At 44.7% G+C, this 24770-nt stretch overlaps 1 protein-coding gene across 1 annotated transcript; it reads right to left on the bottom strand.

Moving 5' to 3' along the window:
* Positions 1 to 18397: 18397 nt before the first annotated feature.
* On the bottom strand, positions 18398 to 23683 carry LOC117720390 (disks large homolog 5-like). Its single transcript, XM_076913175.1, has 5 exons — positions 23551 to 23683; positions 21544 to 21706; positions 20173 to 20316; positions 19356 to 19530; positions 18398 to 18638 (listed from the first exon to the last, which is right to left on the bottom strand). Exons 1-5 carry the CDS (start codon positions 23681 to 23683, stop codon positions 18495 to 18497), a joined length of 759 nt encoding a protein of 252 aa, XP_076769290.1. The 3' UTR covers positions 18398 to 18494.
* Between the last annotated feature and the right edge of the window lie 1087 nt (positions 23684 to 24770).

Genomic DNA, 24770 nt, shown 5'->3' with positions numbered 1-24770 from the left:
TTTCACAGGACAGCGCTTCAGAAAGGAGTCCCTGAAATTATCTGGTAGCTGCTTCTCAGTGACATTTTCTGTGGATTCACTTTAACATTTCAGTCCTTTTGAAAGCTACTATGGTTAAATTAACCAAAATCTAAATTAAAAAAAAAAAATTCCTCGATTCTTCCAGGCCTACTTCACATCATCAAACCAGGCCCCGCTGGAGGCCCCATTAAAATGGCAGCTCCCACTGAGAGAGAGACAAAAGCGCCTCTCTGAATGGGGATGCTGGAACAGTGATAGACTCTCAGGACGGCTTTTTTTTTTTTTTTTTTTTTTTTTTTTTCCCATTAAAAAAAGTTACCTCTGCATCGACTGTGAGAGAGTATTTATTTAGCTCTCCACACTGTGGGAAATGGAGGCTGTCTCCCTTAGAAGGACACCAGACCTTCTTGGGGAGAGGAGAGAAATACGAAGCCTTAACATGGCTGAACAAATTCCTCCTTGCAACTGAAATCGTGGAATGTTTCAGACATGCAGACATGAACAGCTTAATTTTGGTGTGGTCTGGGACAAATTAATATGACTCAAATCCCACCTCACACAGGAAGCTGCTTCTCAGGAAGTGAGTGGGATGAACGTGTTCATGTTCCTTAAAGTTCTGGCCAACACTGTCTCTATTCAATTTAAATGTGGCTCCCTCTTCCCCTCCTTCCACAAGAAAGTGATTTAAAAAGAAATGGGGACATCAAGAACAAACTAAAAATATATCCAAACAGCTTAGCTGCGCACCAAGGGGCTCAACACATGACAGTGATATCTCAGGCTGCATGAATAGTAGTGCTTTCTTATGTGACAAATTAAAATCTCCTAGGATAAACACCCCGATGACACCTTTGATTTGAGGCTAACTATGTTGCCATGTTCAGTGTTTTCCAGTGCTTCTCATGAAGTCCCAGGAACTGTCACTTCAATCATACAGGATTAGGGACTCATAAGAAAGTCTTGTCTGATATTCTAGGTGATGGCCTGGACTGTCACTTTAATTCACAAACAAGCCCAGCTATAGCCCAGTGGAGATGCTTAGTCTGTAGCCGGGAAGGTCAATTACATACTCATTAAATTGAACATTGATGGCATCCTGTCCAGGATTAAAGTTCTTGACTTTTGTGAAATCACCTAATAATTATTATTACGACCATATTCAAAAGTGGAAGCTACTGTCAACCTTGGAAGCATACTTGTGACTGAAGAAGCACGAGCATGCTGCCCAGAAGGAGCTAGTGGGAAAGATTACTTTCCACTGACCAATAATAGAAACAAGTTTTAGTTGGCCTTAAAACATATCCTATGATTGTTCTTTCTGCTATGGCCATAATCATAGTGGGTCTGGTTACCGTTAAAACTGTATTACCTTCCTTTAGTGATTGTTCATCTGGAGAAGTACCCCTGCCCCCCAGCCCCCCCCCCAAAAAAAAATCCAAGTTGTTAGGTACTTTGAGGTAGGTGCCAATTTTTAGAGGCCAAAAGGTTACCCAACCGCTTTGGGACGAACCCAGAACCCAGGTTCATTTTTCTCCCGACTGCAGGCCACTGTATGATGCTGTCATCTCCAGAGCCTGTACTGCCTCTGCAATCAGTTTCACAACATTCTAATCAATTTTAATGATCTAAAGCTCTTAAAAATTGATTTGAAACTTTATAGCAAAGGACAACTTTTTGTACACTGTTAGGCTCTGCCACCCAACAGCCATTGATTCTTAGGGATCTGTTTACGCCCCCAAGTTGATAATAGCCATCCCTCACACTTATTCAGTCGAATACGCACGGCTTAAACACCACTGCATGCATCCTGGAATTGGACCTAAGGCATGACAACCCTGACCAGTAAATCCCTTGAATGAGTGCATTTTTCTCCTCCTGTTCGTGTCTCCTTCTCGTCCATTGTCTGCCTTCTTTTCATGCCTGTCAGGCGGTGGCCATGACTGTGCACTTATAAAGGTCAGTGGCCCAGCAGAGAGGGCAGGCCCTGCAGAGGTTGTGCTGATGAAGCATCACAATGCACACTGAATATGTTAACGCTCTACCTCACTCCCAGGGCAGGCCACAGTGATTTCCTGTGTGGTATGGCACCCACCCAGAACTCTAAGGTATGGAGTATTCATTCCATCCAGGAGTCTCCTAACCACAGCCTACAGAATAAACACCTCCAACTCCCCAGGCCACTGAATTCTTCATTTGGCATTCCTTCCCTTGATTAGTTCAGTGCTCACCAAAATGAATGAAAACACGTTTTCTCTCATTTGCATAAATGACATGGGAGGTTTTGAGGGATTATTTACTGTGTAGACGGTAAGCCACACCATCCTGGCTAGCTTAGTTGGTAAAGTGCTTCCTGGGCCAGCATGAGAACTTGAGTTTGAGTCCCAGAACTTGTATAAAGAAGCCAAGGATGGTACCATGAGCCTGACATCCCAGCATTGGGAGATAGAGACAGGCAAGTCCCTGTGGTTTGCTTGCCAGCTGGCCTAGCCTAATCAGCTAGCAAAGGACAGGAAAAGATGCCCTTTGAAGTATCAAAACAAACAAACAAACAAACAAACAAACAACACAGCGATGAGACTGTACCGGAGGAACAATGCTTGAGGCAGACCTCTTATCTCAATATACCCGTGTACACATAGGCATGCACTTCTGAATATACCCATGCATCCTTACAAAGAAAGACATGTAATACCTTCAACTTCTCAAGTCACTAAATTCTTTTACCTGGCATTCCTCCCTTGATTAGTGTACTCACCAAAATGATTGTGGTCGCGCTGGCCTTGCCTGCTGGCCACATGTCACATCCCTTTCTGAGTCTCCAAAGGGACTCTCTAAATAGCTGTCAGGGGAAAATGGTCAACCAGTCGTATAGACCCTCCCCAAACATCTCTCGGGAATGTTTGCTTGCTTTTTGTTTTTGAGGCAGGATCTCTCTCTGTCATCAGGGCTAGCCCCAAACTTTTGGCAATCCTGTTGCCTCGGCCTCCCAGGTGCTGGGATTACAGAAATGGGAGCGTGTCTGTGTTCATGAAGTGTAAAAAGCAGCTAAGAGTAAACACGTTCAGTCCCTGGTCTAACAACTAGTGAAAAGGTTGGAGCATCACCTTCCATGCTTTTGTGTGAGAAGCAGACTGCAGGGCAGAGTGTGCAGAATGACACCAGGTGTGTGCAAGTGACCCCCTTCTTTTTCCTTCTCTGTTCCTGTTCTTCCATTACCTCTGAGGATGCATAGACACGCCCCAAAGAAGACACAGGAAACAACCATTTTGGCGTCCATGGTTACTGCCTAGCCAGAGCCAATGGCAAGGTTTTAACCTTTTCACAATTTGTTAGACCAGTATTGCGTGATCTGTTTTTCTCGAGGAAGGAGTGGTTGTGATGAAAAAGAAAGAAAGAAAGAAAGAAAGAGAGCAAAGACAAAGAGACAGGAAAGAAAATAAATAAATAAAGAAGAAAAAGATGGACAGATGTGGGAAGAGGAAGGAGGGAAGGTCTGGGAATGTTGCCTAGGGATAGGGAGGGAGGGGCTGGGGTGGGGAGAAGAGGGAGAGGAGGGAGGGGCCAGCAGAAGGTCAGCACAATCGCAATTCCAATCTTTAAAATGCACCATAGACCTGGGTGCAAGGAACTGTCTGATCCAGGCCTTGACTTCAGCATCCTGCTTCCCTTAACGTTTGTTAATATTTATTTTAAAGACAGAGTGATAGATTCGAGAACATCCCCTGTTAACTCTTTTTAGCATTTCTATCTCTTTACTTCAAGTTTCTATCATTGAACTTCAAGGTTGGATCTCTTTTTAAATGTATATGATGTATACGTATATGTATGTATATACGTACTAGTATTAGTGTTTGAGATTATAATTTAATTATTCCACTTCCCCTTCCCTTTCCTCACTCCAAACCCTGCCATGATGGTCCCTTGTTTTTTTCTGAAATTCAGATGGTTTTCCTTAACTGAACACTCACACGCACGTGCACACATGCACACATGAACAGTCATGTGCACATGCACATGCTGCACGTGCACACATGCACACACACACACAGGCATGTGCACGTGCACACACTCACACCTCTGTGTGTCAGGCTTTTACTTGAGAGTTTCTTTCTCTGACAGCTCTGGAACTTTCGGTTTACCTGAGGTTGCTGGCACCTCTCTGACTGGGAGCCTCGGATGCACACCCCAGGATGCCAGGGTGGTACAGTCCGTATCTGCACATGGCCTTCATCCTCACTGGAAGCCTGTTCTAAAGGAAATGGAATTAAGTTTCACCAGGGGGATTTGGAATAGGAGCAACTTCCTGACTGATGGTTTCCTCCCATAGAATCTTTAAAAATAGAGTTGCTTCCTATTTGTCACTTTTTGTTTCTGTTTTTTTCTTTTAATGGAATGAAAATACACAGGATAGGGCTTTTTTTTTTTTTTCAAGACTCTTTTTCTCTGTCAATTTATATGCTTGTGTTGGTAAGAGGAGACAGTTTATTACAGATTCAAATTACAGACAACTTAGAATGCTTCGTTTTTTTTTCTAACACTTTAGCAGACAGCAAATGTCTTGCCCTTCTCTCTTTAAAGGACCCAAAAGTGCTTTAGCAAGCTAAAGAAATATTGTTTATGGAACAGTAAATTATTGACCATAAATAATATTATTTTCTCATTATTAGCTGTTTGAGACAAACCCAGAAGGGCCCAAAACTGAATTTGAAAAACAAGTCTTTACGTTGCATACGGATTGTTCGAAGCTCGAGGATGCTGGCAAATGGAGATAAATATGAAATATCACTGCCATCTAGTGGCCGCTTTGTGTCATCTTCACAATTTGAGGCAGCGCAGCTCTGATCCCAGGCTCGTAAACAGTTAAGCAGCCCTGGAGGGTCTGTGAGTCAGTTCGTTCTTCCTGCTTTAAGAGCCAATCAGAGGTTACCAAGGAGAGCCAATGAGAGACTATCAAACAGATGTCACGGCTTAGACATTACAGTATCCTTTCACTTTTTGTTTCCTAATTGAATTTCATCTTGGTGACAGAATGTGATCCGGGTGACAAATCGCTTTGGAATTTATTAAGACTTCCTTTCGAAGTTAACCTGTGGTTGGGTTTTTGTCACAATTCGGCGAGCACTTGATGAACATACTGTTTTTCTTTTTTCTGTTCGTGTGCCTGTGTAAATTTCCATCTTACATGGCAAGTTTAACTATTCATTGGGTCGCTCCACCTTTTCATAAGCTTCGTTTATTCCTGACATCGTTTTTCTCTGACACAGATGACACAAACTTGTCCTCTCTGACTTTGATTGGTCCCGTCTTATTGCACTGACATTTTTGCCCCTGTATTTACAGTGACTGCTCCTGCCTTCAGGTCTCTTTTATCCACTGCCAATTTCCCCAGTATCGATTGTTTCAGGAAAGAATTTGTTTGGTCTCTCTGTCTCTCTGTTTCTGTGTCCTATGCACGTGTGCTCACACACATGTGAAGGCAGAGTCCATGGTGGGCTCCCTCCGTTACCCCCGCTTTCCCACAGTAGTGTCTCTCCCCCCTTGGAGCTGGGAATCAGTCATCATCACAGATGCCATATTAAATCCATGCCTGTTTTAAAAATTATTCTGCATTCTCTTGTCGAAAACTACAGCTCAATAGTTTTGTTGCTTCCTCGTGTTATTTAGCAAGCAGGATAGTTAGTGTTGAGTTACTGTTGGGTTTGATGTTTATGTTATCTCACGCACCTCTGGTGCATCATTTTTGGTTCCACATAATATTCCAGTTGTGTGTGTGTGTGTGTGTATTTTAAAGAACTTGTTTTTATTTATGTGTCCCTGTGTGCATTTGCCACATGTGTGCAGTTGTACATGGAGTTCAGAGGAGGGTGTCAGGTTTCCCAGAGCTGGACTTGGGCAGTTGTGAACCAGTCAGGTGGGTGCTGGGAACTGAACTCAGGTTCTCTGAAAGAACAGCAAACGTTCTTGACTGCTAAGCCATTTCTTCAGGAAGGCCCACACATTATGATTTTTGAGTATGTAAAGTCTTCTCATTCTCCTGTCAATAGATACTTAGTTCTTATTTCAACCGAGGCTAGACTCCTTTAAATTCCTTTGTGTGCTCATCTGTGAGAACCTCCCAAGCAATTTTCATTAGTCTTCCCTAATATCATTTTGGAAAACAAGGCACATACAAACATTTAAAAATATATCTAAATGTTTCATTTTGAATTTGAACTGGCAAGTTATGTCCTTTTTGCCTTATAAATATTATCATTTAAAATGATGTATTATTTTATGAATGCGAGTACAATGTCTTCAGACACACCAGAAGAGAGCATCAGACCCCCACTACAGATGGTTGTGAGCCACCATGTGGCTGCTGAGAATTGAACTCAGGACCTCCTGGAAGAGCAGTCAGTGCTCTTAACCACTGAACCATCTCTCCAGCCCAAAATATTATCATTTTAAGATACAATCACTAAAATGTCAAGGCTGGGTGATGAGAGCTCTCACTAACAGGAAGAAACATGAAGACATACCATCAGAAGAGCCTGAAATATTACAATGCTCTCTTTTCCCCTTAGACTCACCTTTCCACACTTTGATCCTAATTATTTTTAAAATTAATCATATTTGTGTGTTTATTTGTGTGGCAGGAGGCCATGGGCGTGCCATCACTCTGTAAGGAGGTCAGAGAACCTTTGAGAGCTGGTTCTCCCCTTCTAACATAGATCCCAGGTATCCAGCTCCAGTGTCAGACCTGCCGACAAGCATGCTAACTTGCTGAACCATCCCGCTGACCTTCTTCGCGAATTAGATTTTACCACTTGAAAATAATTTTTCAATCTCATTACATTTCTATAACAAAGTGTAAATTAAAAAAATTAAAAGCCCCTCCACTCTGCAGTGACCCAAAGCCCTGAATGCTCAACTGTCTTAATCTGGATTGAGTTCTGAGGACTATTGGTGCTGCTGTGTGTTAGAAATTAGAAATTCTAGCTTGTCCATATAAAAGACACACAGTCCTGGTATTTTATTTACGAGCTGTGAGCCTAGGGTGGGCAGAGTTTTGAGCTGTTCTAACTTACAACCTTGCCATATGTCCCTTGTTCCTTCCTGTTTCTCCTGGCCAAGTGCTCATGGTCCATCTCCTTTCATGGAGGCTCCCTCCTCTTTGGTCTCCTCTCTTCTCTCTCTCCTGTTTTTACTTGTAGCCCCAAGCCAGGTAACTGAAAAAAACCCACCTACTTTATCTATTGCCCAATCACAGGCTTTAATTTTTTATTGACCAATTAACTTGGGGAGTAAGGTTACATAGCATCCGTTGATGTAACCTCATGGTGAGAATCTCTTCATGGGGGCAACCAGATCTTGGGGTACAAACTTTAGCATTTGACTACAAGCAGCACCAGACCAACCTACAACTCTGAAATTGATCAAAGCCAGGCAATTATTTTCATGAACCATTTACTAGATATTAAAAATTTGGAAACATCTCAGGATGAAGTATCCTTGAGCTGCTGTTTGGACACCCGTGTGGTTCGTGCTATGAGGACAGGAGCATGAACCCACTTGACTTCTGCTGCTGAATGTAGCTGCAGCTCCTAAGAACTCCTGTTGGCATGACTGGTGGGTGGAATGCCCAGGTCTTGCTATGTTTTGACAATGATTTGAGCTCATGATAAGTAATACTGTTAAAATGTAATGTGCCATGTGACTTGAAGCGCTCTGGAGAAAGCGCCCCATTGTCTCTGGGGCCAATCATTGTGTGGTTGCTGCAGCTTGCACTAGAGATTGACCTACTGCAAGAACAATTTAATGTCATAAAATTTCCGTCAATGATTTGATATAATTAAAATTATTTTCCGTCTTATAATCAGCTAATATTCAGAAACAACATTACCTGCAAAAGCACTTCATTATATGGACAGCACAGTGATTTTGTGTTTCCTCTTTAAGGGCTTCTACCTGTTTACCTGTGTTCTCCTGTATTTCTTTGAGGGAGTTATTTATGTCCTTTTAAAAATCCTCTAGCATCATCATGAGAAGTGATTTTAAATCTGAATCTTGCTTTTGCAGTGTCATGGGGGTATTCAGGACTTGCTATGGTGGGAGAACTGGGTTCTGATGATGTCAGGTATCATCAGACACTTGCTTTCTGTTGCTTATGCTCTGGTGCTTGCCTTTCGCCATCTGGTTATCTCTAGTGCCACCTTTACTCACTGTCTCTGACTGGAGTCTGTCTGTCCTGTTATCTTGGTTGTGTCAGAACTCCTCAGAGACTAGCTGTCTCTGTGATCCTGAGATCCTGGGTGTGATAGCTCCTGGGAGTCAGGCTGCTTCTGGGATCCTGAAATCCTGGTGTGCCCAAGCTCCTGAGATCCTGTGATCCTATGATCCTATGTTCCTGGGTGTGTTAGAGCTCCTGGGAGTTCAGCCTCTGGGTTTTGGGGGATTGAGTGCAGAGCTGGCACCCTAGGACTACTCTGAGCCCTGGCACAGACCAGAAGGGTCCTGTACCACTGGCTGTGAGGGACTTCCTGGGTCCCTGCGGGTCCAAATTACTCCCTATTTGGGGGTGTGTGTCGAGGCCTACTCACCTACGATCCTGGGCGTGTTACAGTTCTGACACAGTGATTTAAAGTCTTAGCTTCCGGGGAATGTGCCACATACTTACTGAGCCAAAGATCAAATGCTGAATTGCACCTGCTGTCTTCTTCCCTAGAGACAAGACACAGAACCAAAGAGCTCAGGGAGCATCAGAGCGGCTTTGCCAATGGCAATTTTTTTTTTAAATAAAATGCTGCCATTTCACATTTTAGGGACATTGCCACAAAAGCACAGCATTAACTAACCCACCTGCTGGACATGACAGCCTGAAATTTAAGGCACAAAGTCTTCGTTAGCCAAATGAAAACGTCTTGAGAAAAGCGTTTGTATGTCTAAAACTCAAGTAAACACATCAACAGTTATTTCCAGGCCTATTATAAACAGCAGTGAAGACATTAACAGGCATCCTAGAAGCAGACAAGGAAAGAAGGCAAGAGAAGGGTCACAGGACGAAGCTCTAACAAAAGCTGTGCGCCTGAAAGCCATAAAACACAATAAATAAAAATAAAGCGGATTTATTGCAGCCTTTATTTATTTTGAAACAACAAAGTGTAAAATGCACTTTGAGTGACACAGGAGTGAGAGAGGACATGAGATTTCACTTGATAAAAAGGTGTGACAAATTGGAGAGCTGGCCCAGTAAGAGTTTGTGTAGCTCTTGCAGAGAACCTGGCTTAGGTTCCTAGCACACACTGGCTGGCCCACAACTACCTGCGACTCCAGCTTTGTGATCCAGATGTCTCTGGCCTCCACAGACATCTTCACTTGTGAGTTCTTGCCCCTATACTGCATATACACAGAATTAAAAATAAGAGAAAATACTTAAAATGTGTAAGACTCTGTTACCCATGCTGCAAGTGTGTATTGGATGCTAGGTTAGCTTCTGGAAGCCTGTAAAACTCAGAATAACTTCAGTAATTTTAGTGAGCATTAGAACCAAATGTCTCCTGCTTATTTGAAAACCAATATAAGTTTATTGTAAACAAATTAGAACATAATCCATGGGGAATAAACACAATTCACAATTTATAAGTGACAGTATCTTATAAATCTTATAAATATATTTCTATTTTTAGAAATTAGAACTGGCATAGTAATGTTTCAGGCATAAAAAGGTTTAGATTATAGATCACTGATTAATTATTAAAGGAGAAACCAATATATCAAATTGGTCCTATATTTGACAACCCAAAGATTTTAGTTTTACATGTAGGGTCAAGCACTGTAGTAATCGGCAGAGGCATGTCTTTATATCAGTTAGTACATTGTGCACACGTGTGTGTGTGTGTCTGTGTGTCTGTGTGTGAGTGTATGAGTGTGCCTGTGTGTGTATGTCTGTGTGTGAGTGAATGAGTGTGTATACTTTTGTGTGTGAGTGTGTGTGTGTTCATGAGTGTGTGTCTGTGTGTGTGTCTGTGTGTGAGTGTATGAGTGTGTGTGCCTGTGTGTGTATGTCTGTGTGTGAGTGTGTGACTGTGTGTGCATGAGTGTGTGTGTGTGTGTGTGAGGGTATGAGTGTGTGTCTGTGTGTGATTTTATGAGTGTGTGTGCCTATGTGTGTGTGTATGTCTGTGTGTGAGGGTATGAGTGTGTGTGTGTGTGTGTGTGTGTGTGTGTGTGAGTGTGTGTGTATCTGTGTGTGTGAGTTTCTGAGTATGTGAATGAGACCTGCCTAGTCCATATAACGTTGTTTATACATGTATGATTTCGGAGCTGACCCCGAGCACCACCCTGGCTTAGCTGAGGACTCCACTTTGTCCCCCTCTGGGATGCCTGCTGACCTGCATCCGGGGTGTTGCCAGTTACTGTGAAGGGAAAGATGCCTGGAAGTGTTTGCTCTGGGAACTCAGTGCTCTTCGCATTGAGAGGTGGGGAGGCTGTTTGTGAAATGGGAGGAGGCGTAGGACAAACTGTGCACTGTGCGAGCCTTTGAGTGAACATCGGGCGTTTCCCCACGTATCACTTTGAGTGAACAGCGGGCATTTCCCCACGTATCACTTTGAGTGAACAGCGGGTGTTTCCCCACGTATCACTTTTAGGAATGAATAGCTAGAAAGCCAAAGGTTCAAAGTTGTATCTTTTTATTCATGTTTTCGTATGCCCTATGTATTGGCACATTCTTCAGATCCATAAACGGCATCTGGAAGAGCCATGCCCAAGGCGTAGTGAGGGAGAGCAACTGCTGGGCTCCAGCACCTACAGTGCCTCTTTAAGGATGAGTGTTGAATGCTTGTGTGTGCCTTTATCCCAGTTTCTTTCCCATGGGCCATGCTCTGCTGCTCTGTAGCTTTGAAAATCTTCACTTTCAATCTAGTGGGTATCTCTGTGATATTCAGATTTTTATTTTCTTCTTGGCTACTGAGTTTGACTCTCTCTCTCTCTCTCTCTCTCTCTCTCTCTCTCTCTCTATATATATATATATATATAGTACTCTTCTCATAAATTTATCTCTTTTGTCTTTTTTAACCAACATATTAAAATACTTTTGTGCACCACACAATTGATCCTTGTTGTTTTTGTTATAAAATATTTTCCCTTAAAGCTCTTCTTCATTGTCTTTAGTTATGGCATATATATTTCAGTTTGTAATAGAATCAGTACTGAATACTGGTGGTTCCCAAGCTCAAGCCTTCAGTCTAGACTTTCCACATCAGGCTCTGGAGTCTTTTATTCGTCTGCCACTCAGCACTCTCACTTTGGTAGCTAATAAATACACACCATACCTCTTCTGTCCAGAGTTACAATTCTTGCCCTTCCTTTCAAGCCACTCCCATCTGTGGTCTTCACACCTCAGTGAAGCACAGATGTGGTCTTCACACCTCTTAGCAGCTGCAGCAGGCATGGCATTTGGAGTAGAATGGGCTATGTTTATAGAAAAGATAAGGTAGTGGGAGCAAGGAATCCACACGACCTTTAGTGTCACAGTGAGGACTGTGGTCTTACTCTGAATCAGTTGCAAAGCTAGTGACAGCTTTTGAGGATGAGTATTGCAGGCTGACTCGACTTCACGTGAATCCCCTGGAATATATGGAGAATAGGCAAGAATGAACCACGAATGGAAGCAGCTCTTGAGGAGAGGAGCAGCAGAGGTGTGGAGCATGCTTGCAGCTGTGGTTTGCTGGGAAGGGACTTGAGTAGATGGATACTGGAAAGAGCAAGCATTTATTAGGGCAGGTCTTTGCCCTCCATTTAATCTTCTCTGGAAACATCTCACAGATAAATTGCAGGATGAGATGTAGGATATAAAAACATATGATGGGTATTAGAGATGAATTTGTGGTTTGACAGACTAGTAGAGCGGAATTGCCAAGATTTGGGGACTTGTGAGAGGAACTGGTTTGGAAACACTCAGAAGTTAAGTTTAGATGCAACAGAGATTTGTGATGCTTACTGAACATTTTCTCAGTGATGTTAAGATAGAAATGCAGAGGGAAAGGTCAGAACACAGAAACAAAGGTGTATCACAAGCACTTAGATTGCATGAAAGTCGAGAATCAGGTGATGAGTGTATGTAGAAAAGACGAGTTAAGACTCAACTCTTGGGACAGTTAAAGGATTTGAACTCAGAACTTGGAAGGGTTGGCTTGTTGGTCTTAGCATGGAACATGTAGCATATGTCCACATACATTTATCATCACTTTGGATACACAGGATTTGTAAATGTCATTCTATCGTTATATGTAGATGAAGATAGGGCAGAACATAAAAATAAATGAAGAATAGGCAGTCAGTGATGTTGGAAATAAATCAAGAGTGAAATGTTTTGGAAGTCTCGATGGAGCAAGCACGTTAGGAAGTGGGCGTGGACATCAGCTGTCAATGCTTTGGAGAAGAAACTTCCAGTCCTGTTTTCAGTGGGGTGGTGCTGTAGGTGACTACACAAGAGAATTAAAGGAACAACGTCAGAGAACATGACCATGTTTTGAAGCAAAAGGGGTCATAAAGGGGAGGGGAGACACAGAGATGATATTTAGGTGGGAGATGTCAAGATAGGTTTCTGTTTAAACATTTCTTATAACGTTTTAAATTATATAACACACATGCTTATATTGTACTTATATGTGGGTGCTTTAAAAATAATTGTAAAGATAAGACTTATCTACCCACTAGTCAACTGTAGAACCTTTTAACATCAAAAATCTTGGGGTCTGCTCTCTCCAATTATGATTTACCACTGTGGCTGGTCATGAAATAAGTAAAACCACATCAAAATGCAATTAATTAGCTGGGTAAAAATTAATAATGAGGATAATTATGCCTAGAACAATGCTTAGTATTGGCACAGATATAGTGCATCTGAAAGCCACACAGCTGTGAAGGGCAAGAAAACTGCCTAGCAGTGAGGTTGCTGGCCTGCAGCTTGTTCCTAATCTGCTATGTCATTTTTGTCATTGAACAAGAATTCACATGTCATGGTTAATTTTAGATGTCAATTTGACTGGATTAAGAACCACAGAGGACATTAACGAGGCATACCTTTGGGTGTATCTGTGATGGCTTCTCCAGAGAAGATTAAATTCGGGGTGAAGACGTGCCCTAATGTGGGCAGCAGCACACCCAGGCTTGGTCGTGAGTATAATGGGGGCAAATATTCCTTTTTTTTTCTCCCTGATCTTTCTAGGTGTGAACAAATTTCTGTGGCCATAGGCAAATGTTGCTCCTGTCACCATGCTGGGGAAAAAAAAAAAACAAAAAACAACCTAGATGACATGACTGCCTTGAGGTATGGTGAAAGTGAAGACAGTGTAGGTATGAGAAGAGCACAGCCAGAGGCTTCTGGACAGGAGATGGGAAGGGGGAGAGAGGAACCAGGAGCCAAGAAGCCAGCCAAGTGGCTGGGTTATAGAAGGAAGCTTCTGGGGGAAGGGAAGCAAATCAGGGTTGAAGAAGTTAAGGGTAGGGGGTGGGTAGAGGGTGAGCTGTGCTTAAGAGGTGGTGAAACAGTACTGGTGGCCTGTGTCTGCTTCAATATGTTAAATAGGCACCTCAATTAGCCATTTGTTTCTTTGAGACCTAATGCATGCCGTTCCACAAAAAGGATTCTCTCCTTAACCTAGAACACGGGCCACAATGAACCCTTTCCTTTCTGTGGTCTGCTTTTTGTCAGGTATTTGTCGTAGCAAGATAGGAACTACTATTCCATAACACAGGCAAGCGTCTGATGGCCTGGTGAATCTGACCCAGTGGTCCGTTTTTCAGCTTGAACCCTTCAGGAAGAACTGCACCTCTGATAGAACATTTAGTAGGGAGAATGTTGGGGATCAACACTGTGGAAGAGAGCTAACTACACAGGAATTTCTGAAACCACAATTGTAAGGGTCCATGATACCCTGAAGAATAATACCTCTGATTTGTGTGTTTTAAGTGAGGTCATCCCTTAATCCAGTCCCATTCCCCAGTGGGTGTCTCCTGTAGGCCCATAACCAGGATAAGCTCCTGCATAGCCACTTCCTGAGCCACTTGATCTGCCTGGTTATTGCCTGGGGCCACTGAGTCTCTTCCCTTCTGGTGTCCTGGGCAATGAATAGTACTCACAGTTGCCAGCTTCATCAGGGCATCCAAAAGATCCAAGATGTCCTCTGATTCGAGCTGTCCTCTCTCTTGGTATATAGCCCTGTGGACGTGGGCTGTGGCAAAAGCATACCTGCTAACCATGTAGATGTTGATTTTCTGGCCAGCCCCAAGTTCCAAGGCTGATTTCTACACCAATGTGCCCGGGGAAGGGGGTAGAGGTTCAGCCCAGATGACATTTGTGACATTCACCACAGCAGTACCCGCTTGTCTCTGACCAGCATGGAGAAAACTGCTCCTGTCTGTAAAGTGGGTAGCCTCGGCTCCCGGCAGGGGTCAGTCGGAGACGTCTTTCCTCCACCCATGTGTTCTTTTTTTGGGCCACTTAGTTGTGGCCTGTCAGGCAGGACGTGTATTTAGGCCCCCACCTTGGAAAGTAAGTCTCACTTCAACAGAGGGTAGGGACAGTCTGGGATGAACATAAATGTGTGGGATACCCAGCCCATCCTGAGGTCCAGTGTTCCTTGGGTAATTCATAAATACATTTTGGTGCCAGTGGCTCTTTGGACCCAAGATCTTATCTTGGGAATGGGGCCATTGGCTTGGAGGAGAACGGAGTGTTGAGCCTGTGTCCACTAAGAATTAAGTGGGTTTCCCCTCCACTTTAAAGGTTACCCTGAGTTCAGGAAGGGGGTCTGCACCCTGTCCTCCCTAGTTGCTATCTTCCCCCAGGGCTGACACCTTTGCTGTTTGGGGGTGCTTTTCCTAAGGCTTGGGATTTCCTGCTCTCGGCTTCCATTTGTTGGGGGCACCCTTGGGCCAAGTGCCCCTCTCCTTGCAATGTGTGCACCGGTTCTTTTCAAGGAGTTTTCTGTCTCTCTCGGACTGGAGTCTCCTTTCTCTGCTTTCCCTAACTACTGTAGCCAAGATTATCTGTAAATTCCTTTCTTGTCGCCTTTCTTTTCCTCATCTCTCTTTCACCGTCTTCCTTTTCTCTTTCTCTACTCTTTCTCTTCCTCTGTCTCCCTGTTATGGTAGACTTCCTCAGCAACCTACACTAAATCCTTTAATGACTAATCCTGCAGTCCCTCTAGCCTCTGAAGCTTTCCCCTGATATCTACTAGCCTGGTCTATAAAGGCCATACTGTGTACTGACTGAATGCCTCCATGAGCCATTCTAGAAAGGCTGTGGGTGACTCATCTGATCCCTGCCCCCTTGAGACCTGCCAATGGAGTCTGGTGGCAGGCTTTTAAGTGCCCCTTACCTTTTGACACACTAAAGTCCCAGTCAGATCTAGTCAGAAGAAACCCACTGTCTACTACAGTCTGGTCAATCCATGGTTCCCCCGTGTCTGAGGGGTCATTCTTCCCAGCTTCCTGCATTATCCTCTCTTGCTCTTAGGTCCTGAAGAGAACTAAAACAGTCTCAAAGAGGTTAATCAGTGCTTTGGGGTTATGTGAAGGGGGGGGGGGTGTTAGGCTTTCCAGTAGTATAAGTCAGCCGAAGAGAAAGGCCAATATTGCCTAGCCTGATTGCCCTTATCTAGAGGCCCATATGCCCTCAGTGGGAGAACTACCATGGATGGTATCAGGGAGGTGGCTCTCAGACTTCAGGTCCCCATGGCAGGACCGGGAAGGGGGGGGTCTCCTCCTGCTCCTTTCTTCTGTAAAGGGGAGGTACAGAGGCCTTGATCCTGTATGGGCCTGAGGATCCTGATGGTGGTGCTAGTAAGGCCATGGTGGCAAGGGTTGGGGGATATAAAAAAGGAGGGTCTTGGAGCAACAAGTTCGCTGTTGAAGGGTCTTGGAGGAGCAACTTCTCAGGTCCAGATCCCTCCTTCCCTGTTTTCTTTTTCCTGAAGGCCAGAACCTACAAGGAGGGTCTTGGGGAAGAAAGGCTTTTATCCGTGAAGTGGGGGGCAGGGGGAGGCTCTACAGGGCACTTGGTCTGGGTGCCCAAGGGATCCTGGCCTAAAGACGCTTTTTCCTACTGCTTTAATCACCTGTAAGCTGAAGGTCCCTATGGATGGCCACTCTACTCTGAAGGTGAGCCATTCAGAGAAGCAGAGAGTAACTAACTTGCCCTTCTTTACTACTGACAAGTTTTTTCCTCTTTCTCTAAGTTTCCTCCAGTGGTTAACTAGGATGTTTAATGGGGAAGATTCAATCTAAAAATAGCATCAGTTCAAGTCCAAGAACATAGAGAAAGACAATCAACACACAGATAGTTCGCCCCTGCCACGGGCAAACCAGGTTATGCAGACAGTTCTCACCCCTGCCACGGGCCCAGAAACCAGGTTATACAGACAGTTCTTGCCCGTGCCATGGTTGGGTCAAGATGTAACACACAGAGAGACATACCCCTGTCACCGTGGAAGAATCTAGTAACCAGGCGACTTGGCCGACTTACGCCAGACCAAATCTAAGAGGTTCCAAAAGGAGCAGGGTCCTCCCGACCCCCTTTGGGGCACCTGAAGCCTCCTTCAGCCTCCACCCCCTCACCCCCACGGTAGCAATGTTGAGGCACATCTGCCCACTGTTCTTGACTACCTCAAACACCACGGGCTCTCCGAGCTCCCCAGATGCTTGCAAGCAAACCCGAAGTTCAGACAGGCTTATAAGTTCAGACTTTGACAAATAGAGAGACAAATAAACCACACAGTACCTGCTGGAGACCTCCGATTCACCGCTCTCTGGTATGTCCCCACAGGAGGTTGGCTTCGCAGCCAGTGCACCAAATATAAGACTCCGATGAGCCTTAGCTTACTGGGGACCCCCTGAGTGAACCACGTGGAGCAGTTCCCCCCTGTTGTCCGAAGTTCCTGAGCTGACCTCTTCAGTATATACTCACGAATAAATGGATATTAGCCAAAAAAGTACAGAATACGCAGGATATAGTCCACAGAACTCAAGAAGGTTAATTAAGGGCCCAACTGATGATGCCTCAATCCCACTTGGGAGGGAGAAGAAAGCAATCACAGGAGGTGGGAGGGAGGGAGGGAGGGAGGGAGTTGGGTGGGAAAGGGGACAGGGAGGAGAAGAGGGGAACATGATTAGGTATTGGTTGGGGGAAAAGAACTATAGCCCTGAGGGCCAGCAGAAAGAATGGAAACAGGCAACCTTGGGAGGTAGGAGGTGGGGGGACCCTCTAGAATGTACCAGAGACCTGGGAGGTGAGAGACTCTCAGGACTCAAAGGGAGGATCTTAGACGAAATGCCCTACAGTGGGAAGAGAAAACTTGTGGGGCCCACTTCAAGCAGAAAGACAGGACATCAAGTGAGGGATGGGTTGTCATCCCACAGTCAAAAATTCTGACCCATAACTGTTCCTGTCTGAAAGAACTGCAGGGACAAAAATGGAGAAGAGCCTGAGGAAACGGAGGTCCAGCAACAGGCCGGGATTGGGATCCAGCTCAAAGGGAGGCCTGGAGGCCTGACACTATAACTGAGGCTACAGAATGTTCACAAAAAAGGGACCTATCCTGACTGCTCTTTGAAAGACCCCATAACCAGCTGAAAGAATCAGATGCAGCTATTTACACACAACCAAAGGACAGAAGCTGGTGACCCCTGTGGTTGAATTAGGGAAAATCTGGAAGAAGCTGAGGAAGAGGGTGATGCTGTAGGAGGACCAGCAGTTTCAAATAACCCAGACCCCTGAGATCTCCAAAATACTGGGCCACCAACTAGGCAGCATACACCAGCTGATGTGAGGACCCCAACACATATACAGCAGAGGACTGTTGGGTCTGGGTTCAGTCAGAGAAGATGCAAATAAACCTCAAAAGACTTGAGGTCCAAGGGACTGGGGAGATTTAGTAGAGTAGGGGTTAGGGTACAGGTGGGGTGCAGGGGGTTGGGAACATCCTTGTGGAGATGGAGGGGGAAGAAGGTATGAGATAACCAGTCAGAGGGTAGACCAGGAGGAAGATAAAATCTGGAGTGTAAAACAAAAAAAAAATTAAATAGAATTTACAAAAAGAGTCAAGAGTTATAAATCAATTCTTTATTCATAAGAAATAAATAAAAAACCCAAGCTTTAAAATGACAGTTAACGTAAACAGTAAAAAGCATCAACAAAAATGAAAATCAATAGCAAGAACACAGAATATCCAAATAACATAATAAAAATGCAACCAATGGAAAACAAAACTTGAAACAAACACTAAAGACAACATTGTTGAGCACCTTTCTCTCACTGCACACTTAGCAGCACAGACTACAGCTGTTTCTCCTCTTAGAGAGTTGGTGGCAACAGTCACCTCAGTTCTCTCTCAACTGGTCTTGAAAGGACAGGAAAGGGAATCAGAGCCCAAATCAGCCAGGCTGGCTCACTGGCTGAGACTTAGGGCTTATTGACACTGATGAAGGAACTATGTGGAAGAAGATTTATCCAAGGGATTCTCTGGCTCTTGAGGATGGAGCTTAGCAGGGGGCTCCTGAGGTGGCAAGTCATCCTGCAGGGGGTGCTCTTTCTGGGATGTGGCCAATTTCAGCCCTCTTGTAGTTTCTGAGACCTGGGAGAGGAAGGCAGTTATTAAGACACAGGGTTGGTAAAGACCTATGGAATGTCAGCTCTCAGGCTGCTGCCTCCTACCACCACATCAAGATAGTCAACATTGCTCTTTTAACTGAAATCACTGCTGCTAAATCTGCAGGCAGGGCAAAAATATCTAGTACAGTCACAAAAACATGGGCTAAGAAGCTGCCACTGAGACTTCTATCAGTGCAAACCAAGAACAAGGCAGTGGAAAAGACCACATTGGGTTACAGGAAGAAAGGAGAAGGCCACATGCCACCCATGTTAAGAGCAATGAGAACCACTCATTTGACATTTGCACTTGGCTATAATCCCTCCAAGGTGCTTGGACCTAGCATGTCACATGAACCTCTGCATGACCCTGTCTCAGGACCCAGAACTCACTCAAAGCTCTGCACAGCAACCCTCCTATCATGACAAAATGCAGGGATGTGACAGGTTATTTATCTGTTAAACTTATTGGAGTGCAGCTTCAAGAAGAGCAACAAGGTACACTTGCCCATAATTTAGTGTCTCACAAAAGACTAATGTCCCAGAATACTTGTGCATAGACAGAGCAATGAACAACTACATTGCATGAGGTGGGTGGCTGGTTGGGAGTATGGATTTGAAAGGTGCTGGGCTAAAGCAAACATGGATCCAATGTGCAAATGTCATCAGACAGTATTAGTCAAACTCAGATGCTTGTCCCTACCTGATGGTGTTGGGTCTGGAGGTTGCTGGTCTTCTCCTGTTCCTCTTTATCATTTAGGTTGAAGCCAACCAAATATTTTTGGATTACACGAAAGTCAATGTACACTGCCTGGTTCAGTGTGTCCAAATGCTCATGTAGAAGATCCTTCTCAAGCATTATCCGGTTCTGCAGCTTGCTGAAAACAACATCTGCATAGTAAGATCCTGCAGCCTCCTACTTCCTCCCATTCCTACTTCCAAGTGTCATTAACTCCACCAGGACCCAGGTTCCCATGAAGATCTAACACAATATACCTCCTACATCCATCAGAGCGGCACAAACAGCAAACAGACAATTCAGGGAAGAAAAAAATGATGGCTGCAGCCCAAATAACAATAAGGCCCATGACTCTCAAAAAAAGGAAGAGAAATCTCCATGTATTCATGAAAGCCCAATGCATTTGGGCAACATCAACTTATAGGGGGAAAATACCATCAATGTAGGTCAGTAGAACCAAGGAGAGGGCATACTATCTATGTTTTCCATCCCACTCAGCTCTGTAACACCCTGCCTAAGTCCCTGAGGCAGAGTACTGCATAATAAACCTCTCAAAATCTGAAACACTGTCCTATGGATAACTCCTGAGGATGCCTGACCAATGCTGGGAGGTGTGACAGTCTCTTTCAGACTTATGAAGATGCAGTCCAAAAGGCCCAAGGCACACTCATGGCTACAAAGCAGAATGGAGAGACACAGACCTTCAGACTCTCTAGTCCAGAGTCAAAGGAATGCAGAAATGGCCATTCCACAACTGCAGGTCTCCCTGACCAGTACTTACCTATAGAAGTTAGTCTCTTTCTTGAGCTGCTGTTGGGTTTCATAGGCCTTGAAGGTGTCCTTCTCTAAGTTGTACCGAAAAGACATGACCTTCTTCTCTTTGTACTTCAGTACTTCATACTGTGGATTTAGCCAGGGGAAGGACCTGGCCCCAGGAAGATTGGATTCCATGAACATGGGCTTTCAGGAACACATGAACTCAGCCTGGAATCTGTACTACTCCAGCCTGGGAAGGCCACATTCTTGATTTTATGTACTGGCATGTTCTTCCCCTTTGGAAACTTTTTATCCTGGCCCCAGGACAGCAAATGCTAGGATTCCAGATGGAGGGTGGCCTATGTTCACTCTGTAGGGATAGAGGGCAGTCTAGACTGGTGTGGTCTCAAGAGCCTAGGCCACAAGAATTTGTCCAGCCAAAACGGGGATACAATACAGAATCCCATAAAAGGGATTCTACATCTTGGATAATTACAGTGTAGAGACAGATATTACACATAATTCTGGAGATGAGACCAGACATCTCCACCGCTTTATAATCTGCCCAAGGAATACGAATGTAAGGACAATTGTGAGAACTTAGGCAAAGAGCAGTGCTGTGTATAGTGGGGCCTCCCAGACCTCAGCACTCACATCACCCTGAAACTGTTATACAGGTCAATCCCCAGGCCAAATCACAGAACCCTAGATTCCAAAGTGTGGAGGGAAATGGAAACATACAAAATGTATGCACATGTATGTGCATGTGCACACACATACCTGGACTCACAAAATTGGACAAACCCACAAGAATGAGAAAAGAGAACAGAGTCAGAGGATGAGAAAGAGGAACAGAGACAGCAAAAGAGAGAGCACAATGAGATGCAGAAGACATGCTTGCAACAATGCTGTCTCAGACTATAAGGCACACAGACAAAGAGGAACAGTCGTGAGGCTCAGGCTTTCTACTCAAGCACTGAGATGAACAATGTGGGACCAGGCCCCTCCAGCTGCTGCCAGGAGCATCCAGCACTTAGTCACCTGACATCCAAGCACAAAGACTCACCATAAACAGCACCTAGAACCTCACAAAGCCACAGCTTGGTAAGGGCTTTCCAAATGCATGCTGGGAACTCACTCTCTACTACCTCCATCTCTGACTTCTTTCCTCAGACCACAATTCAACTTTTCATTGGAGGAAGCAGAAGAGTGCATTTTCCCAACTCCCTCCTGACCAAGCTTCAGGTTCTGCCTTTCCTCTAAGAAGTATTTAGAGACATGAGGAAGGGCACAGGGATGTTCTGGAGGTACAGCTTCCTAGAACCCACAACCTTAAATGGATGAGAGTGACATTGCAGACCCCATCTGACACCACAGGGTTTGGAGCAATGCACACCTCTTTTTCATGGATCCCTCCTCCGTGAGAAAGATCAGTTGGTCTCTCTCTTCCTTTCTCTTCTGGGTAATGAGCTGCAGCTCTTCTGTCAGCCTCTCCTTTTCCTCCTTGGCCAGCTTCTTCATGAGGACACTTGCAGGGGATGATGTCCTTCTGCCAACCCCTGCAGGTAGAGGAAACCCAATGAACTTGCATAGTGAGAATGCATAGAGTGTATACAGACCACCTGTTGGGAGTCGACTTTTAGCAGAAAGTGACTATCAACTTTGCAGCCAGCTAGAACCATATTACCCTGATAGCAGACTTGGTTTACAACAGTCTACAACAGCTGAGCACACTCTGGTAAACATATAGTTCGGCCCACATATCTTGATTTGCTGTTTAGTGACCCCAGTTGCATGGTGCATATGATAAAGAGTCTTTAAAATCTTCAGCTGTGTTCCCCTGCTTGTGCTTATAAATACCCAGGATTTCCTTGCAATAGGAGGATATTATAAGAGGGCTGCAAGAGACAGGAGACACTAAGAAGACAATGAGGAGACAAGAAGTGGGAGGCAAGAGACAGGAGACAATAAGAAGGAGAAAATAAGAGGAGATGATAAGAAGAAGGCAATGTAGGTGACAAGAGACAGTAAATGAGACTTGGTCACACTCTCAGTCTTGTCTCCATTCTTCCCATCTCTTGCCCCTCCATTTCTCTTCTCTTCTCTTCTCTTCTCTTCTCTTCTCTTCTCTTCTCTTCTCTTCTCTTCTCTCTTCTCCTCTTCCTCCTCCTCTTCCTCTTCCTCTCCTCTTCCTCTCCTCTCCTCCTCCTCCTCTTCCTTCTTCTTCTTCTTCTTCTTCTTCTGCTTCTTCTTCTTCTTCTTCTTCTTCTTCTTCATCTTCTTCTTCCTCTCTCTCTCTCTCTCTCTCTCTCTCTCTCTCTCTCTCTCTCTCTCTACCAGAGCACTAAGCCCCACATGTTGAGCAGTGTGGGCCACAACATAGTGGCCCAAAGCTGGGGGTAGTGTGTGGTTACCAACAACCACCCTGAGGCCAAAACACAAGGAAAACATGTCTGGAGCTGAACACAACAACAAAGAGTTTGGTTCACAATTGAGGTGCCACCTCAGTGGATTTCAGCTCTCACATCACTCAACAGAGACCAGGAGATGTTAGCAGCCAGGTTTTTCGTTGGTCTCCCTACACATGCTTATAGTGACCTGAGAGATGTCTTCTTCAGGATTATTATCAACTGTACAAAGTACAACTTGGCTTTAGAGACCTCAGTCCTGTGGTTTCACAAGGCAGATGATAAATTCACTATCCACAGGTCCTTGAGAGCATAGAGTACTCAGATCTCCTACCCTGTTACTCTAGGCCCAGGACATGGGATTAAAATGTCATGCAGGGGAAGGTCATGGTCAACACACTGATCAATTCTTCGTACTGAAACACCAACCCCCCAAGAAGGGGCAAAAGGATCCAGTCTGTGTCTGGGTGTATCAAGTCTGACAGTTGTTTGGTTACAGTAGAAAAATGCTTGCTGCCCAGGACCAGTGATAAAGAAAGCTAAGGTGAGTACTTTCAGAAAGAAGAGGTAGAGGAGTTCTGAGAACATAAGGTCATGGCCAGGAGCACAAATCTCTCTTTGGTTCTACTGTCACATAACAACTGAAGATATAAGAAGCCATGGGAATGAAGTACAGTGATGTCCTGCCCTAAATTGGCATAGCTTAGACCCTCTGTGACTCCTGATGATATAACTCTGTTCCCATGAAACACCCATAATACCCAGTAAAAGTGCAGATTTGAGTGGAGAGTGCACATGATAACAGTTTTAGACTGGCCATCTCTTGCCTTAGGGATGGAGAAAGTAATGTTCTGAAATCATTCATGTTCAAGAACTGTGAGAATCATGGAAATCCTTTTGCTTCCTAGAGACTCCAGTTCCTGTGCCCATTGCTGGAAAGGCCAGCTCAAGCCCAGCCCTGCCCAGATTCTCAACATGGACTGCCCAGGACTTACTCCACATTCGCCAAGACCACCTCCTTCGTCCTTCATTCCTCTCAGCTGAAAAGCCAGCCTCCTTCCTCTTTTCTTTCATCTCTGTCATGTCCACCTCTGCTCTCCGAAAATGTCTCCTCAGTCGAGAAAACATGTTTCTACAATATCCTGCAGACATTGAGTTAGGTGGGTTGCTGCACTTGTCGTTGCTACAACAATGGTGACATCACAGGGGATGCCCAGGACTCTCTGGGAGACAATAGAATGTCCAAGAAGGAACTGCTGATGTCATGGGCTACTGCCTTTGGCTCCCTGCTAATGTTCTCCCTGCACTGACAGGAAGCTGAGGTACCCTTTCCTGGAGACTCTCCTGGGACATAGCCATGGAGCACCTCCTCCTTACAAAGCCAGGATTTGCTCAAGGCTTGGTTGGGAACACCAAAGTAATTCCTATGTGTGCGACTGAGTGTTTCCTGTCCAAGCCTTGCCCAGATAGTCCTTGTCTCATTCCTACATCCAGTGGTCCTTATTCTGCAATATGAACCATTAAAGACTGCTGAGAAATCATGCCAGGATGAATGTGGAGGGGGACAGATGTCCTGCCTCATCATTTACAGTTGTTTGAAAGCACATCTAGGAAGAGCCTGCAGGGCAGTTTGCAATGTGTTTGTGTGATAGCCAAGTGCTTAGCATTTGAAAGTTGTCCCCCAGATGCCCTGGGACAGACATGTGCATCCATCATGGTGCTGGCAACAGTGTGGAGATTTCTTGACACAGGAAAGTGAAAGAGTTGAGCCACCAATGAAAAAGGCTCTGGGCTGAGTGTGGGGCGCTCCTATCTGCACCAAGAACACCAAAGCAGGATTGCTTACAGGGCTCTGTGAGACACACCATGAGATTGTGTCTGAAAACAAGGTAGTATCCTTTCTAGATGTCAGTGGAGTCGGGAGGTAAGCTGAGTGTTTGCTTGTGTCTCTGAAACAGCAGTCTCTCATCCCAGCATCTGGCTCATGTGTCTTCCTTGGTAAAGGTAAATACCTGGGATTTTTGTCTGTTAAAACAACATTTTGATGCTCCTTATTTCTGCCAAGACTCATGGACATAGAGAGAGATCATTTCTGCTGAGGAAAAACTGACAAGTCAGCAATTTTAGGGAGTCACCTGGGAGGTCTTCACTGGGAGAGTTAAGGTAGGGAAGCATCCTATTGGAAGGTCTGAGGACCTTGAATAGTGCTACTCTA

This window comes from Arvicanthis niloticus, chromosome 15 (assembly GCF_011762505.2).
Source record: "Arvicanthis niloticus isolate mArvNil1 chromosome 15, mArvNil1.pat.X, whole genome shotgun sequence".
NCBI lineage: Eukaryota > Metazoa > Chordata > Mammalia > Rodentia > Muridae > Arvicanthis > Arvicanthis niloticus.
This window is presented reverse-complemented; position numbering and strand designations above follow the sequence as displayed.

Coding starts and splice junctions, on each gene's coding strand:
- LOC117720390 (XM_076913175.1), bottom strand. CDS start 23,683: ATGTTTTCTCGACTGAGGAGACATTTTCGGAGAGCAGAGGTGGACATG. Junction 21,707..23,550: donor GTGGTCTTGGCGAATGTGGA/GTAAGTCCTGGG, acceptor CTCTACCTGCAG/GGGTTGGCAGAAGGACATCA. Junction 18,639..19,355: donor TCCAGACCCAACACCATCAG/GTAGGGACAAGC, acceptor TTCCTCTCCCAG/GTCTCAGAAACTACAAGAGG.